Raw genomic sequence first — 17721 nt, forward strand, 5'->3', positions numbered from 1 at the left:
AGGGAGGCTTAGGGAGCTTTTCCCAGAACTAAAGTAGGTAGCTGCTTTAAAGGGTTAGAGGAGGCCTTTTCAAACCATTGCTTTCTCCTGATGCTCTTGGTCTGCAGTGTCTGTGTGGGGAGAGAGGATGGAGAGGAGTGGGGGGGATAACAGGACTTCCCTGGGAGGCTAGGATGGAAACCAAAGCAGTCACTTGACTGAATTCACACAGACCCAGAGCAAAGCTAGCCTCCAGACAGAGCAAATTGCTGGCCAGGTTTTAAATGCAAACCCTAACTTAAGTCTGTTCCTTAAAAAAGATGATTGTGGTCTCGGATAGTTAGAGATGACTCCTAAGACAAGATGTTGCTTGAAAGTTGTACGTGATTTAGCTAAGTGTAGGGGCAGAAAGAAAGAAAGAAAGAAAGAAAGAAAAAGAAAAAGAAAGGAAGGAAGAAAAAAAAGGAGAGGAAAGAAGGAAGGAGGGAGGGAAGAAAGGAAGGAGAGAGGGAGGGGAGGAAGGAAGGAGGGAGGGGAGGAAGGAAGGAGGAAGGAAGGAGGGAGAGAAGGAAGGAAGGAGGGAAGGGGGGAAGGAAGGAGGGAGAGAAGGAAGGAGGGAAGGGGGGAAGGAAGGAGGGAGGAGAGAAAGGGAGGAAGGAAGGAAGGGGGAAGGAAGAAGGGAGGAGAGGAAGGGAGGAAGGAAGAAAGGGGGGAAGGGGGGAGGAAGGAGGGAGGGAAGGGGGGAAGGGAGGAAGGAAGGAGGGAGGGAAGGAAGGGAGGAGGAAGGGAAGGAAGGAGGGAGGAAAGAGAGGGAAGGAAGGGAGGAAGGAGGGAGGAAAGAGAGGGAAGGAAGGGAGGAGGAAGGGAGGGAAGGAAGGGAGGAAGGAGGGAGGGAGGGGAGGAAAGAGGGAGGGAAGGAAGGAGGGAGGAAAGAGAGGGAAGGAAGGGAGGAGGAAGGGAGGGAAGGAAGGGAGGAAGGAGGGAGGGAGGGGAGGAAAGAGGGAGGGAAGGAAGGGAAAGAAGGGAAGGAAGGGAGGGAGGAAGGAGGGAAGGGGGGAGGGAAGGCAGACAGGCAGGTGAGGATAGCCTGGTTAATTCCAGCAGCACAAATAGAGACCTAGTGGGGGAGACGAACAGGCCTAGTACAAAGAATAAAGATGACCTTGAATGTGCTGGGAGGGCTGGGCGTGGCAGAGTGGGGCTGGGTTGTGGAATACCCTGAGAACCATGCAGAAGAATTTGGAAATTTTTTTCTTAGGATGAAGTCAAAGGAGGTCTTAAGCAGGAGGGTGAGTTAATTAGTTTAATCGATCTGGCAGACGTATCATTGAGAGTAGAATAGATTGACAGAGGCCCTTAACTAATTGTAATGTGTCGAAAAATTGTGTGGTCCTAGTACATGGCACCTGTAGCACCTTTCACAACATATAGGCGATCACATCTTTGAATGAGTTCATGACTCAGTGAGTTAATTGATGGACGGTGGTGGTTCATAAAATCAAAACAAGACACAGATTTGGAAACTGAGGTATATGTAAATATTTGAGGAATTCTATTATTAGGACAGTTTTCTGAGAAAACCATTAATGTGTAAAAATATATAATTCATGTCTGATAAATCACATATGTTTTAAAACATGTAAAGAAGACCTGTAAATGCTTAAATTCTGCTTTTTCTTCCAAATAATAGATCGATAGCTATTTATTTGTGTAACACACAATTACAATGATTACTCAGAAGCAAATCTTTTTTTTTAACATGTATATCTTTTTTTTTTTTTTAAACATTTATTTATTTTTGAGACAGAGAGAGACAGAGCATGAACGGGGGAGGGTCAGAGAGAGAGGGAGACACAGAATCCAAAACAGGCTCCAGTCTCTGAGCTGTCAGCACAGAGCCCGATGCAGGGCTTGAACCCACAGACCGCAAGATCATGACCTGAGCTGAAGTTGGCTGCTTAACCGACTGAGCCACCAGGTGCCCCAGAAGCAAATCTTTTTTAAAAAAATTTTTTAAAGGTTATTCCTGTTTTGAGAGAGAGAGAGGGAGAGACTGAGAATGAGCGGGGGAGGGGCAGAGAGAGAGAGGGAGACACAGAATCCAAAGCAGGCTCTAGGCTCTGAGCTGTCAGCACAGAGCCCAACGTGAGGCTTGAACTCAGGAACCAGAGATCACGACCTGAGCCGAAGTAGGACACTTAACCGACTGAGCCCCCCATGCATCCCTGGAAGCAAATCTTAATTAGAACTTTTTGAAGCATATAAGGTAGATGATAATAAAAAAGTTTAAACTTTAAAATATTTTTTAAATTTTCTTTTGGGGAGTTAGGATAAATTGTTTGGGTATAAATTTGCAAATTTATTTTCAAACCAACTCTATCATGAATGTGTGTTTTTTACCTTTCTTTTAAAATGTGCTAACCTAAACCAAAATTTCATGTAAATTTTACCTTCTTAAATTGTTAGTAAGTGTAGATACATTTTACAATATACAATGTTAAGTAAGCACAGTGTTTTTATGGCCAATTCTTTTGCCTTTTTTTTTTTTTGTGGTCACCTGTATTTTGCATTAAAATAGTAAATATTAGAATCAGACATAGATTATATTTTTTAACATAAATTTTAGTTTTCAGTCTTTTAGAACTCTTAAGTCTTTTGTCATTCATTCGTTTATTCTACAAACACTTGTTTAGTACAGAAAAAAAGCCAGCAGTTGCCGTAAGTGCTCAATGCATACAAAATTTGTACCTGCTCGTAGGAAGGAAGTTGGTGTAGAAGAGACAGCCCACATTAGTAACTATATTGTAGCATAGTGAATACTACAGAAGACAGTTCACAAAGTGTCTTGAGGGATTAATGTGCCTGGGACTGGTACTGAAGAGTTGGAGAAAATATCCCCCTAAGACTTGGACTTAACTTGACAGATGAGTAAGAATTTTCAGGTTCCAAAGAACATAACAGGTAGAAAGGAAAAATATTCAAGAGGACACAGACATGAAATTTGAATAAGTGACTGCAGCAGATAGCACAGGCCGAGGAATTTGTGTGGTGAAGTTTTGACTTTATATGATAGGCAATAAGTAGGATACAGCAAACGTTGCCAATAAAGGAAGTGCTCTCATGCTAGAACTCTCTGGAAGCCCTAATCAAAGCGGTGAGAACCTAAGGTCCAGAAGGTGGTGACCAGTTGAGGTGCATCGGTTACCGCTAACACTTGTTTTGTACTTGCTGTGCATCATGTGCAGCTATGAGTGTTGTACACGGTTCACAAGATGCGCACTCATATTATCCTTGCTCAGCATTGGTGTAAATCCTAGAACCCAAGGTCACAGAACAAATAAGCAGCAGAATGAAATATATCAGAATGTCATAGAAGGATTTCAGTAGGAAAAAGTTACTTACTACTAATACATTTCTAAAATGGAAATGAGTGTGTATATTGAAGTAGATTTTTATTGTTGCTGTTTTTATAAACCAGGAATTAAATACTCTTCAACCTAAAGATACCTTTCGTCTGTGGCTGACTGCAGAAGTTCATCCCCATTTTACTCCTATTTTATTACAGTCAAGTTTAAAGATCACATACGAGGTAAGAAGATTTAAACCTTGAATCACTAGCTGTCTTAAGTGCACTAACCTCCACATGCCTCCTACAGCTCTGTAAAGGACTGTCTGTCCTACAGAACACGTAAAACTGTCTTGTTCAACAAACAATTCGATTAATAAATGGGCAGAGGACCTGGATAGATATTTTTCCAAAGAAGACAAGCAGATGGCCAGCAGACACATGAAAAGATGCTCAGCATCACTCATCATCAGGGAAGTACGAATCGAAACCACCTCGCACCTGTCAGAGTGGCTAACATTAACAACCCAGAAGACCACAGGTGTTGGCCGTGATGCGGAGAAACAGGAACCGTTTACACTGCTGGTGGGAATGCAAACTGGTGCAGCTGCTCTGGAAAACAGTGTGGAGGTTCCTCAGAAAGTTAAAAATCAAACTACTCTACGACCCAGCAGTTCCACTGCCGGGTATTTACCCACAGAAAACATCACACTATTTCAAAAAGAAACATGCACCCCTGTGTTTATTGTGGGATTATTTATCGTAGCCAAACTATGGAAGCCGCAAGTGTCCGTCATAGATCGGCGGACAGGGAAGGCGTGGTGTCTGCAGTGGCTGATTACTCGGCCGTGACAGGGGTGAGATCTTGCTCTTTGCGACACCGTGGATGGACCACAGGGTATTAACCAAGTGAAATAAGTCAGACTGAAAAAGACGAACACGTGAGTCCAGTCTAAGTGGAATGTGGTGATTGAGTCTACAAACGACAAAAAGCAGAATCAGGTGTATAAATAGAGGACGGACTGATGGTGCAGGGGGGGATGGCGGCAGGAGGTACAGAATGCCAGTGGTAGTGTGAGTCTTGGGGAGGAAGGGCACGGTGAGCGGGACACAGTGGGGGGGGGGGTGGTGTGACAGCGTTGTGTGCCAACAGGCGGCAGCTGCGCTTGTGGCGAGCACGGCGTGATGCCACCCTCGTCCAGTCACGTGCCGCACACCTGAAATTATTGTCAGGTTGTGTGGCAGCTGTACTCAAACAAAACAAAACAAAACACACTTTGTGTAGGTCAGGTAAAAGAAACATAAATAATAGCATCAGATGATGTTTATCGAAATAAATTTAAATCTTCCTTCTAAATTTTATTTCATTTTTCGGTATTTGTATTGGTAAAAGACACGTAACATAAAATTTGCCATCTTCACCATTTTTGATGGCACAGTTGGGTAGTGACACGTGTGCTCTCTTGTGCAGCGGAGCCCTAGAACTCGTTCCATCTTGCCCAGCGGAGACTGTCTGCTGCGGACCGACTCCCCGGTCCCTTCTTCTTCCCTCTCTGGAGGAGGGGTGGGGGGCCTGGCTGTCCCTCCTCCACTCTGTATCTCCAGGAGTTTGCCTGCCTAGGGGCGCCTGGAAGATTTGTCCTTGAGGCCTGGCCTGTCACACTGTCTGTGGGAACGTCCTCAGGGTTTCTCCCGTCGACACACACGAGGGGGGCTTCCTTCCCTGTGAGGGTCCGCGATTCCGTGTGTGCGCATGTGGCGTCATCTTGATCCAGCAGTGCGGGACACGGGGGGGGGGGGCGCGTGTCTCCGCACAGCTGTGCGTCATGCTGCAGGGACGACGACGGCACAACTGGTTCTCCGCGAGCTGGTTCTCAGGGCTTCTGTGGAACTGCCAGGTCAGAAGTCATTCTGTGTTTAATTGTTGAAGGATGCTGCCTTCTACTGATCCCTGCAGTGCTGCTTGTCATTTGTGTGTGTGCGTGCGCGCAGCAGCCATCCTAACGGTGTGAGCGGTGTCTCACCACATTTCCTTCGTAAGTAGTGACGTTGAACATCTTTTTGTGGACTTCTTGCCTGTTTGCATATTGGCTTAGAGAAAGGTCTTAAGTCCTCTGCCCATTTTTAACTGGGTTTTTGATTGAATTGGAGGAGTTCCTTGTCAGATGTATAGTTGACAAATATTTTCTTCCCTTTCATGGTGCCTCCTCTCCACTGTGCTGTTTCCTTTGTAGCCTAGACGTCTTTAAAGTTTGACGTGTCCTGTTTGCCTGGTGTTGGCTTCTGTTGCCTGTGCCCCTGTCATATCCAAAGAGTCATCGCCAGAGCCAATGTCATGGAGCCTCCTTCTATGTTTCCTTCTGGTTTTATTGTTTTATAGCCTTACGTTTAGGTCTTTAGTGCAGAGTGGATTAATTTTTATATGCAGTATAAAGGGACGGTTCAACTTCTTCTTTTGCACATGAGTATCTGGTGTTCTTACTGGTCTTCTGAGAGCAGCTGAGCAAGAGTTCCAGTGTGGGTTTCCTGTTTGAGCCCATCATTCTTCTGACATATCCAAAACTATGTGTGTTTGCAATGTTACCGTGTAACTGGGCCAAGTCATAAATAAAATGGCAAATGGAATTAAAACTTTTTAAAGCTGGTGGAAGAGGTTCTGCTTGGTTTTTTTCTGTTTGTAGAAATTTGTTTTGTGTGATCTTTGTTATGAAGAAAAATGTCTTCGTATTGATTATAGTCACGTGTTTCTTTAGATCAGTATTTCTTGTTTTTTATCTGAAGATGTTAGTCTCATTTAAGGAAGAAAAAGGATAATGGTTAATCCACAGAATGTAAAGTTCATTTACTATTTGGAAACATGTCAGTCGAAAGTCTTTACGATGTCTAGTAAAATGAACTTTTCCAAAATCGTCTCAGCTGCTCTCCCAGTACACTCTGACTGTATATTCTAGCGGTGAATTGTTGTAGCCAAAAGGATAGGGGCTATTTTTTCTCTTGAGCATTGTAGTTACTGCGTACTACCTGGCACGTACAGTACACGAAGAATTAATTTATCAGGAGAACTGTTCTTGAATATTTTCATGTACAGCCTTTGCCAGGATTTTCTTTCAGGAGGTGATTTGATTACTTTTAATGGAAATTTTATTTGAATTGGTATTTTTTTCTAATTCTTAATTCCATATAGATAATTAACTATTTTAGAAAGTAGTCCAGTTAATTATATTCAAAATTATTACTGTATATGTATGTACACACGTGTATATTATCTTTAAAGGTTGTTACATCTCTATCTTATTGTTTATTTCTTCTTTTGATTAGTTGACAGACTTTTAAAAATTCACTCCAAATACCTGATGTCATACTTAATAATTTGCTTTTTTTCTACTAATACTTTTCACTGAATTTCCTGCTTTATTCTTCTTTTTTAAGTTTCCCTTAGATTTCTATTTGCCTTTGGTATTCCTGATTTCTTGTGTTGAATGCTTAACTAATATATATTTACTTGAGGTAATATTGAAATTATTTTATGTCTGTGAATTTGCAGTTGACTACATGCTAGGCCTTATCCCATAATTGGACATGTTAGTGTCTTCATTTTGTTATTTTTCAAAAATGTTTGTGTCTGATTTTCTCTAATTCTTTATGATTTGTTCATTTTATGTAATCTTTACTGCTTTAAAAACTAAGTGGATATTCAGTTTTCTGTTATTTTCACGTTTTATCAAATGCTCAGAAAATTTGGCCTATTTTGTCATAATTTTTGTTACTGTTTCATAAACACGAAACTTTTATTTTTAAAAGTATATGGATATGTACTTAGTAAATCAATGGTATTTTCTTCTAATGTTGAAGAAGTCTTTTTATTTGAGAAAAACACAGCATGGAAAGGATCGCAGAGGGACTGACTGTTCCTTGTAGCAGTCATTCTTTAAAGGAAAAGTTTTACTTTTTAAAAAAGCTAATTAAAATAAATTCAGATAAATGCACATTTTTTTAACATTAGAAGAATTCTCCAGGAAACCGATGATTAATAGACAAATGTGTTTGATTAAAAAAAAAGGATTTTTTTTTTTTTAACACACACACAAGAAGTGGGTTTAGTTTACACTTTTCCAAAAAGAATTAGAAATTCATCTTTCTCATTTGGATAATTCAACAATATAAACCAATCCTGGACATGTAGATAAGTGCTTTTTGACTACTAGTTCAATATACACTTTGTGGGTTTGAATTTGTGTTTATGAGCCTAGTGGTATCTGTGGTATCTGCTAATCCCCACTTGAACTCCAGTGGTCTAATGTGCTGGGAGTGTTAGTTGGCGTTGTATGTCAATAGTGCAGGGAGGGCCCAGAAGCTCAGATAGCACCTGCAGAAGGGGGTGTGTTCATAGCAGGGGAAAAACCATGTGCCCCTAACAGTCAGTGTCACATTCCTTGTGTATGATTTAGTTTCAGTAAAATACCTCAACGATCATATAAAATTTAAATTTAATGTTTGTTTATTTGGGAGAGAGAGACAGACAGAGCTCAAGCGGGGGCGGGGCAGAGAGAGAGACACACACAAAATCCAAAGCAGGCTCCAGGCTCTGAGCTGTCAGCACAGAGCCTGATGTGAGACTTGAACTCACAGACTGTGAGATCATGACCTGAGCCTAAGTCGGACTGAGCCACCGACTGAGTCGGACTTAACCGAGTCGGACTTAACCGACTGACCCACCCAGGTGCTCCGGCAATCATATAAAATTTATTGGGTTGTTCTAAATATTGTTGCTTTTATAGTTTTTTTAAATTTGAAAATTATTGAATTTATACTGGATATAAATTCAAACTCCTTTTTACAAGGAGTTTAAAACTAGTTTTAGATACATACTTTTTGAAGTAATATAAAATAAGTCAAATTGGGTGGTTAATGGTGAAAACTTTTCTTTATTAAAGTATGTTCTCAAACATGTTAAATGTTAATTTAATTTGGAAGATTTGAGACAATAAGGGGTCAATCTTTTGTCTTCAGTCACCTCCAGGTTTGAAGAAGAATTTAATGCGCACTTACGAATCTTGGACTGCCGAGCAAATCAGCAAAAAAGACAGCATCCATCGAGCTCACGCTCTCTTTAGTTTTGCGTGGTTTCATGCTGCATGTCAGGAAAGACGAAATTACATTCCACAGGTGAGTGAGAACATGTGTTGGACCTCTTGTAAGTTGTGCATATTTTTGTATCAGAGCATTCCTACCAATTTAGTTTCAGTGGCTGGGATTACTTAATAATTCTTTTCATGGTTTACGACTTTCTATCTCTAATTCTGTCTTTGTTGTTCATCTTCAGGAGTGTATACGTAGCTCACATCTCTGAATTACATTGTTCGCCACAAGGCATGAACCATTATAAACCCTCAGTGATTGTTCAGTGTCATTTTTGTGGTTGATCCATCACAGACATCTCAAAGTTCAGAACTGAATTCCGCATATTGTTTTCCTTTCATGTTTCCCTCTCAGTAAAAGGCATTGATCCTTTTATCCATTTATTTATTTATCGATTTATTTCCTCATGCTAGAAACCTAGGAATTGTTCTTGGTATGTTTTTCTTTCTTAGCCTGCCTACCCAGTTCATTCCCAAGTCATGTGGATTTTACTTAACAACATACAGTTCAAATCTGTGCATTTCTTTCCACTATTTTCTCCGAGTACCTTACCGCTTACCTGTACTCTTTTCTGAGATCATTTCCTGTTCTTTTTGATTTTTCCATTTAGCAGCCAGAATCATTTTCCTAATATGGCAGTTTGATTATTTCACTACTCTGCTTACAACCCATCAAATGACTTTCTAGTGTACTTGTGAAGAAATAGGCACATTTCTGGTCCTTTGTCTTCAGCATCGTCCCAGAACCCTCTTCCCACTTGGTCTCTGCAACTCAGCCACAGTGGACTTCTTCCTGGTCCTCGAATTCATCCAGCTCTTTGCCGCCATAGGTGTTGCCTGGTGTTGTTCTCGCGACCAATAGGCCACCCTTTCCCACTGCCGTGGCCTTCTTTGCTGGAACATGTTCTGTTCTTCTTGCCAAATGCCTATCTCAGCCGTAAATTGCATCACTTCCAGATTTAATTTTTCCCATCTTTTTTTTAGCTTTGTCCACTTCTGTTGGTTCCTCAGCCTGTCCCTGTTTAGCCTCTCTCTCTGTTTCAGTTACATGTCAGAATAGGGTTGTGGGTTCCGAAGTCACAGACTTGGGTTTGAGTCCTGCCTCTCGAATTTCCTAGCAGGTGACCTGGGGAAAGTTACTGAACTCTAGTAAGCCACAGTTTCCTCAGCTGTGTAATGGGGATTACTCACCATGCTTACCTTTCTTGCGAGGATGAGATGGAACAGTGTATGTGTACGAGTGCCTTGCACGTGACCTGCCAATAAAGATGTGTCTCGCTGATGCAGTAGTAAGTAAAACAGTGACGTGTTGTTTCCACACAGTCTGCACACTGCCCTTAAAGGAGCGTGTGCTTGTTCTTGTCACCTTACAGAGAAGGCCCGTGGGTCTTGATGGCAGTTAACTTGCCGGAGGACTCTTACTTCAGCCTGCAGAGCTTGGCAGTGGCCGGGCCCACCTCTTCTAGAGCCTCCGCCCCTAACAGCAGCTCGTGCTGACGGGTTCATGAACAACAGTGGTAGTGAAAGGACTGTACTGAAAACAGGGAATTGTTTTTTAAATGAAATTACATTTTTTTATTATGTGATACATGTACCTGATATAAATTAAAAAGCTACAAGATGATTCGCACCTAAAATTTAGTCTGTTCCCTTTCTCTCTCCCTGTCACCAGTTTCTCTTCTCAGGACAGCTGCTGTTCACCCCTTCTTGGGTGTCCTTCAAGAAAGATTGTATAAATAAACATTTTATGTATTTACACTCAGACATGCATACAGTCTTTTTAACTCAAATAGCATGTTACAAATACAGTTTTGTATTTTGCTTTATTAACCAAAACATTACAGAGATTTTTAAAGATTACTGACCAATAGGCACACCTGTGTGGCTCAGTCAGTTAAGCATCTGATTCTTGTTTTGGCTCAGGTCATGATCCCAGGGTTGTGGATCGAGCCCCATTGGGCTTGGCACTGAGCATGGAGCCTGCTTAGGATTCTCTCTCCGTCTCTCTCAAATTAAAAAAAAAACAATTAAAGATTAGTAACCATTTAATGCCTAATTTTAAAATATTATTTGTATTCACCATATCTATGTACTTACTTATAAGCAGTTTTGTTAGATGGGCATACATGTTCTTTTCAGTCTTTGCTGTTACAAAAAACATTGCAATGGATATCCTTATATTTGCCTCATTTAATGTTTATTCAGGGTGGCAATTTCTAAATTTGGGGAGTTTGGGTCAACATATCCTTTTAGTTTAGTTTAGTTTAGTTCAGTTTACTGAGAGACTGAGCACACACGAGAGTGGGGAAGGGGCACATGGAGAGAGAGAATCCCAAGCTGGCTCCTCACTCAGTGCAGAGCCCAACATGGGGCTCGATCCCCCAACCCTGGGATCATGACCTGAGCCAGAATCAAGAGTTGGACGCTCAACTGCCTGAACCACCCAGGAAGCCCAGAGAGGTGTATTTTAAAGAATTTGTACATAGTACCAAAATGTCCTTTTTTAGAGCAATTTACTTTCACACACAAATATTTGAAAGTGTCACTTTTTTTAACACATGAAGTTTGCTTTCTTTAAAATGAAGAAATTGGGAGGAAAACCCAGTCAAAACATAAAATACCATTAAAATTGTTAGAGATAATGTCATACAGATATGCACTCCACAAACTGTTTTACTATTTTTCCTCCTTTTGCTTTAATCACCAACTTCTAGAAGTAAAGATCCACCACCAATTCAACTTGGTTTTCATTCCTTGTGTTAATGAAAGGTGTTTTGCTATTTTTCATTGCAGTGCTGTATTTGGTCGCGGAATTAACTTCCTCTATTTTACACATGTGTGCTGTACTTCTAATACTACACTTAATGTAAGGTCTTTTTGATTGATGCTTGTTACTCTTTGATACCTTATTATTCTTACTACACGGTGGGTACCTTGGTAACAGGGTTCTTCTCATTCATGTTTACAAGACCACTTAACACCCTGCCTGGGTTTCCAGGTGGGCTAAAGTAAGATTTGATGGGCTGTCTAGAGAGCCTTCCCACAATTTACATTATTTCTATTAGAAAATATGATATGAAAAACAAAAATTACCTTTTGAATTTTTTGTACCATATTTTACAAATCCTTAATCATATGCCACTGTGTCCGTAACTATGCTACTCAGAGTACAGTTCTTACCATTTTGGAATTAGAACCTCAATAGGAAATTGCTGTGTCAGGTAATACTGAGAGTTGAGGCCTTCTAACTTGAGAGTGTTATAAATATTAATCTCTGAAGTATGAAAAAAATTTTAAGTAAACACTTATAAATAAGGTTTAATAGTGATGTAAGAAATATTATCAATACTTTATTTTGAGTAGGTAGGAAATGTATTTAATGTATTACAGGAAGCAAGCAGAAGTTAAGATGGTGGAGTAGTAAGGACACCCTGGACATGTCCCTTGAACTCAGCTAGATCAACATCAAACCATTTTGAACACATAGGAAATCGATCTCAGGATTCACACAATGATCTGCATAGTTTGAGGGAGAGAACGCAGCAGGTGCATGGTGCTGAGAGGTGAACTGGCGAGCGAGAAGAGTCAGGGTGCCTCAGAGGGGAGGCAGTCTTTTTTGCCGAGAGGAGAGAGAGAGAGAACAGTGCCTCGGGTTTTTGCAGGAAAACACTTGCCCCAAAAGCAGATAGAAAGAGTGAAAACACTCTCTGGGGACTAGACAAGAAAATGTTCCCCAGAACCACCGATGAGGGAAAGGAGAGGTTTCGGTACCACCAGGTTTCTATAAATGGTAGGGCGCCGAGTGTGACGTTTCAGAGGTCAGCACCTGGCGGTGTCCAGTGAGGAAGGAGGGCGGAGTCCCCAGAGCAGCCACAGGGTCTGAGGATCCCAGGGGTCACACCGGGAGAAGCGGTTCCCCTGCTTGTGAGAGCATTTGGTGGAGGTGATTTGGCGTCTCATGGGCAAAAGACCCAGGGGGCACCATCAAGCCCCATGTTCACCAGCATAGGAACAAAGACTCCTGATGAGGGCAGCAAACCCTGGCTTAGCCTACTGACCATAGACTGCTGCAAAGCTCCAGTTCTAGGAGAGATGGGATCTAGCTTCATTTGGGTTTTTTTGTTGCTTATGATTTTTTTTTCCCTCCACCTTGGATACAGAAAGAGCAAAATTATTTTTAAGTTTTATTATTTATTTTTAAATTTTTAATTTTTTCCCTCTTTTGTCTTTTTTCTTTCAAGCTTTTTGTAAGCAGACCAAAACACACCTAGAATCTAGCTTCCTTTACTTGAATTTTTTCAAAATTAAAATTTTTTATTTGTTATTTTTTTACTTTTTAATTTTTTTCTTCCTCCAAAATGACAAGATAGAGGAATTCACCCCAAAAGAAAGAACAGGAAGAAATGATGGCCAGGGATTTAATCAGTACATATATCCTGAACTGAGATTGAAAACAGTGATTTTAAGAATATTAGCTGGGCTTGTAAAAAGCTAGAAAACCCTAGAGAATCCCTTCCTGCCAATATAAAAGAGCCAAAATCTAGTCTGGCCGAAATTAAAAATGCTATAACCGAGATGCAAACCGGATGGATGCCATCACAGTGAGGATGGCTGAAGCAGAGTAGTGATTCAATAATAAAGAAGATAAAATTATGGGAAAAAATGAAGGTGAAAAGAAGAGGGAAAGAAAGGTAATGGATCCTAAAGGTAGACTCAGGAAACTCAGCATCTTATTAAAACGGAATAATATTCATATCATGGGAGTCCCAGAAGATGAAGAGAGAGAAAAGGGGGAATAAAGTTTATGTGAGCAAATTACAGTGGAAAACTTCCCATTCTGGGGAAGAATGCAGACATAAAATCCTAGAAGCACAGCGAACCCCCGTTAAATTCAGCCATTGCCAGCCATTGCCAAGACATATCATAGTCAAATTCACAAAATACAGGGAAAGAATTATGAAAGCAGCAAGGAAAAAAAAAAGTCCTTAACCTACAATGGAAGACAGATCAGGTTTGCAGCAGCCAAGAATTCTTTATCAGGCAAGGCTGTCTTTCAGAATAGAAGGAGGGTTAAAGACTTTCCTAGACAGACAAAATCTTAAGGAGTTGGTGACCACTAAACCACCCTTGCAAGAAATTATAAAAGGGGCTCTTTGTAACATCACCAGAAACACCAACTCTACAGGTAACACACTGGCACCAAACTCCTATCTTTCAGCAATCACCCTGAATGCAAATGGACTATATGCTCCAATCAAAAGACATTGGGTATCAGAATGAATTAAAAAAAATAATACCCATCTATATGCTGCCTACAGGAGATTCATTTTAGATCTGAAGACATCAACAGATTGAAAGTGAGGGAATGTAGAACCATCTATCATGCTAATGGATGCCAAAAGAAAGCCTGAGTAGCCATACTTATATCAGACAAACTAGATTTTAAACGAAAGACTGTAACAAGAGCTGAAGAAGGGCATTATATCATAATTAAGGGGTCTATCCATCAAGAAGATCTAACAATTGTAAAGATTTATGCCCCTAACTTGGTATGCCCAAATATATAAATCAATTAATAGCAAACATAAACTCATTGACAGTAATACAATAATCGTAGGGAACTTTAACATCCCACTTAGAGCAAAGGACAGATCATCTAAGCAGAAAATCAACAAGGAAACAGTGGCTTTGAAGGACACGCTGGACCAGATGGACTTAAAAGGTATATTCAGAACATTTCACACTAAAACAGAATACACATTCTTCTTAAGTGTTCATGGGACATTTGCCAGAATAGATCACATACATGGTCACAAATCAGCCCTCAACAGGTACAAAAGGTTGAGATCATACCATGCATATTTTCAGATCACAACACTATGAAACTTGAAATCAACCCCAAGAAAAAGTTTGGAAAGCCTTTAAATACATAGAGGTTAAAGAACATTCCACTAAAGAATGAATGGGTTAACCAGGAAATTAAAGAAGAAATTAAAAAAAAATACATAGAAGCAAATGAAAATGAAAAGATGACCATTCAAAACCTTTAGGATGCAGCAGAGGCATTCCTAAGAGAGAAATGATATTGCAATACAGGTCTTATACCTAACTCTAACACTTAAAGGGATTAGAAAAGGAGCAGCAGTTGAAGCCTAAAGCCAGCAGAAGAAGAGAAATAATAAAGACTAGAGCAGAAATAAATGATACAGGAACAAAAAACCCAGTAGAACAAATCAATGAAACTAAGAGGTGGTTCTTCAAAAGAATTAATAAAATTGATAAACTCCTAGCCAGACTTAATGAAAAGAGAAGAGAAAGGACCTAAATAAATAAAATCATGAATGAAAGGGGAGAGATCACAACTAACACCAAAGAAATATAAACAGTTATAAGAGAATATTATGAAAAATATGCCAACAAACTGGAGAATCTGGAAAAAATGCATAAATTTCTAGAAACATTGAAAGTACCAAACAGGAAGAAATAGAAAATTTGAACAGACCCATAACCAGCAAAGAAATTGAAACAGTAATCAAAAATCTTCCAACAAACAGGAGTGTAGGGCAGCAAGATGGCTTCCCAAGGGAATTCTACCAGACATTTAAAGAAGAATTCATAACTATTCCTCTCAAACTTTAAAAAAAAAAAAGAAATGGAATGGAAACTTCCAAACTCATTCTGTGAGGCCAGCATTACCTTGATTCCAAAAACAGACAAAAACCCCACTAAAAAAGAGTTATAGGCCAATATCCCTGATTAACAGGGATGCAGAAATTCCCAACAAAATACTAGCAAATCAAATTCAACAGTACATTAAAAGAATTATTCACCATGATCAAGTGGGATTTATCCCTGGGCCACAGGGCTAGTTCAGTATTCACAAATAGATGAATATGATACACCACATTGATAAAAGAAAGTGTGCAAACCATATGTTCCTGTCAACAGATGCAGAAAAACATTTGACAAATTACAGCATCCATTCTTGATAAAAAAAAAAAAAAAAAAAAAAAAAACCCTCAACAAAGTAGGGATAGATGGGACCTAACCATATACGAAAGACCCACAGTTAATACCATCCTCAATGGGGAAAAACTGAGAGCCTTTCCCCTATGGTCAGGAACAAGACAAGGATGTCCCCTCTCACGATTACTATTTAACACATCACTGGAAGTCTTAGACTTAGCAATCAGACAGCAAAAAGAAATAAAAGGTAGCCAAGTCAGGAAGGAAGAAGTCAGACTTCCACTGTTTACCGATGGCATGATACTCTATGTGGAAAACCTGAAAGATTCCACCAAAAAATTACTAGGACTAGTACATGAATTCAGCAAAGTTGCAGGATATAAAATCAACCTACAGAAATCTCTTGCAATTCTATATGCCAATAACGAAGCAACAAAAAGAAATGAAGGAATCAATTCCATTTGCAACTGCAATTAGGTACCTAGGAATAAAGCTAAACAAAAAGGTACAGATCTGTACTCTGAAAAATATAGAAGGCTTATGAAAGAAATTGAAGAGGACACAAAGAAATGGAAAAACATTCCATGCTCATGGATTGGAAGAACAAACATTGTTAAAAATGTCTATACTATTTAAAACAATTCACACATTTAATGCATTCCCCGTCAGAATGCCACCAGCATTGTTCACAGAGCTAGGACAAACCTAAAATTTGTATGGAACACAAAAGACCCCGAATAACCAAAGCAGTCCTCAAAAAGAAAAACAGAACTGGAGGCATCACAATTCTGGGTTTCAAAGTATATTACAAAGCTGTAGTCAGACTGTATGGTACTGGCATGAAAACAGACACATAGATTGATGGAACAGAATAGAAAACCCAGAATGGACCCACAATTATATGGTCAACTGATTTTTGATGAAGCAGGAAAGAATAGCCACTGGAGGAAAGACAGTCTTTTCGAGAAGTGATGTTAGGAAAACTGGACCACTTCCTTCTACCATGTACAAAGAATAAATTCAAAATGGATGAAAGACCTAAATGTGAGACAGGAAACCATCAAAATCTTCGAGAAGAACACAGGAAGCCACCTCTTGACTTTGGTCAGAGCAACTTCTTACTAGAAATGTTGGAGACAAGGGGAACAAAAGCAAACAGGAACTACTGATACTTCATCAGAATAAAAAGCTTCTGCACAGGAAAGGAAACAATCAACAAAACTAAAAGGCAACCTACAGAATTGGAGAAGATATTTCCAAATGACATATATAATAGTTATCCAAAAGCTATAAAGAACTTAGCAAACTCAACATACAAAATACAAAAAAAACAAATAACCCAGTTAAGAAATGGGCAGAATACATGAATAGACAGTTTTCCAAAGAAGACATCCAGATGGCTAACAGACACATGAAAAGATGCTCAACATCACTCATCATCAGGAAAGTATAAATCAAAACCATGATGAGATACCACTCACACCTGTCAGGTTGGCTAAAATTAACAACACAAGAAACAACAGGTGTTGGCAAGGATGCACTGTTGGTAGGAATGCAAACTGGTGCAGCCACTCTGAACAGTAAGGAGGTTCCTCAAAAAGTTAAAAATAGAACCACCCTAGAATCCAACAGTTGCACTCCTAGGTATTTATAGGTATTTACACAAAGGATACAGATACACTAATTCCAAGGGATAGATGCATACCAATGTTTATAGCAGCACTATCATTAATAGCCAAATTATAGAATGAGTCTAAGTGTCTACCAACTGATGAATGGATAAAGAAGATGTAGCATATGTATACAATGGAGTATTATTTAGCCATCAAAATGAACGAAATCTTGTCATCTGCAATGACATGGATGGAGCTAGAGTGTATGTTGCTAAATGAAATAAGTCAATCAGAGAAAGACAAATACCATATAATTTCACTCATGTGGAATTTAAGAAACAAATCAGATGAACATATAAGGGGAAAAAGGAAAGGCAACAAACCAGAAGAGATTCTTTTTTTAATTTTCAAAAGAGACTCTTTCTTATTTTCAAAAGAGACTGTTAATGACAGAGAACAAGCTGAGCATTGATGGAGGGAGGGAGGTGGACAATGGACTGGATGAGTGATGGGCATTAAGGAGGACACTTGGGAGGAGCACTTGGTGTTGTGTGTAAGTGCTGAATCACTGAATTCTTCTGAAGCCAATATTGCACTGTATGTTAACTAATTAGAATTTAAATAAAAAGCTGAAAGAAAAAATATTGTCACTGAAGTTTGTTATTGTTGACAGGCATGT

At 39.7% G+C, this 17721-nt stretch overlaps 1 protein-coding gene across 3 annotated transcripts in view; it reads left to right on the top strand.

The window, feature by feature from the left end:
* The window catches only part of DYNC2H1 (dynein cytoplasmic 2 heavy chain 1), a 342976-nt gene that overhangs the window by 189542 nt on the left and 135713 nt on the right, over window positions 1–17721 (top strand). For all 3 annotated transcript variants that reach the window (XR_006208595.1, XM_042959288.1, XM_042959289.1), the window contains exons 78-79: window positions 3458–3568; window positions 8336–8491. Coding sequence is in view for 2 of the 3 variants with exons in the window: in XM_042959288.1 (XP_042815222.1) it covers window positions 3458–3568; window positions 8336–8491 (267 nt within the window). In the remaining variant the exon portion in view is untranslated. The remainder of the gene's footprint in view (window positions 1–3457; window positions 3569–8335; window positions 8492–17721) is intronic.

This window comes from Panthera tigris, chromosome D1, assembly GCF_018350195.1.
Source record: "Panthera tigris isolate Pti1 chromosome D1, P.tigris_Pti1_mat1.1, whole genome shotgun sequence".
Lineage (NCBI taxonomy): Eukaryota > Metazoa > Chordata > Mammalia > Carnivora > Felidae > Panthera > Panthera tigris.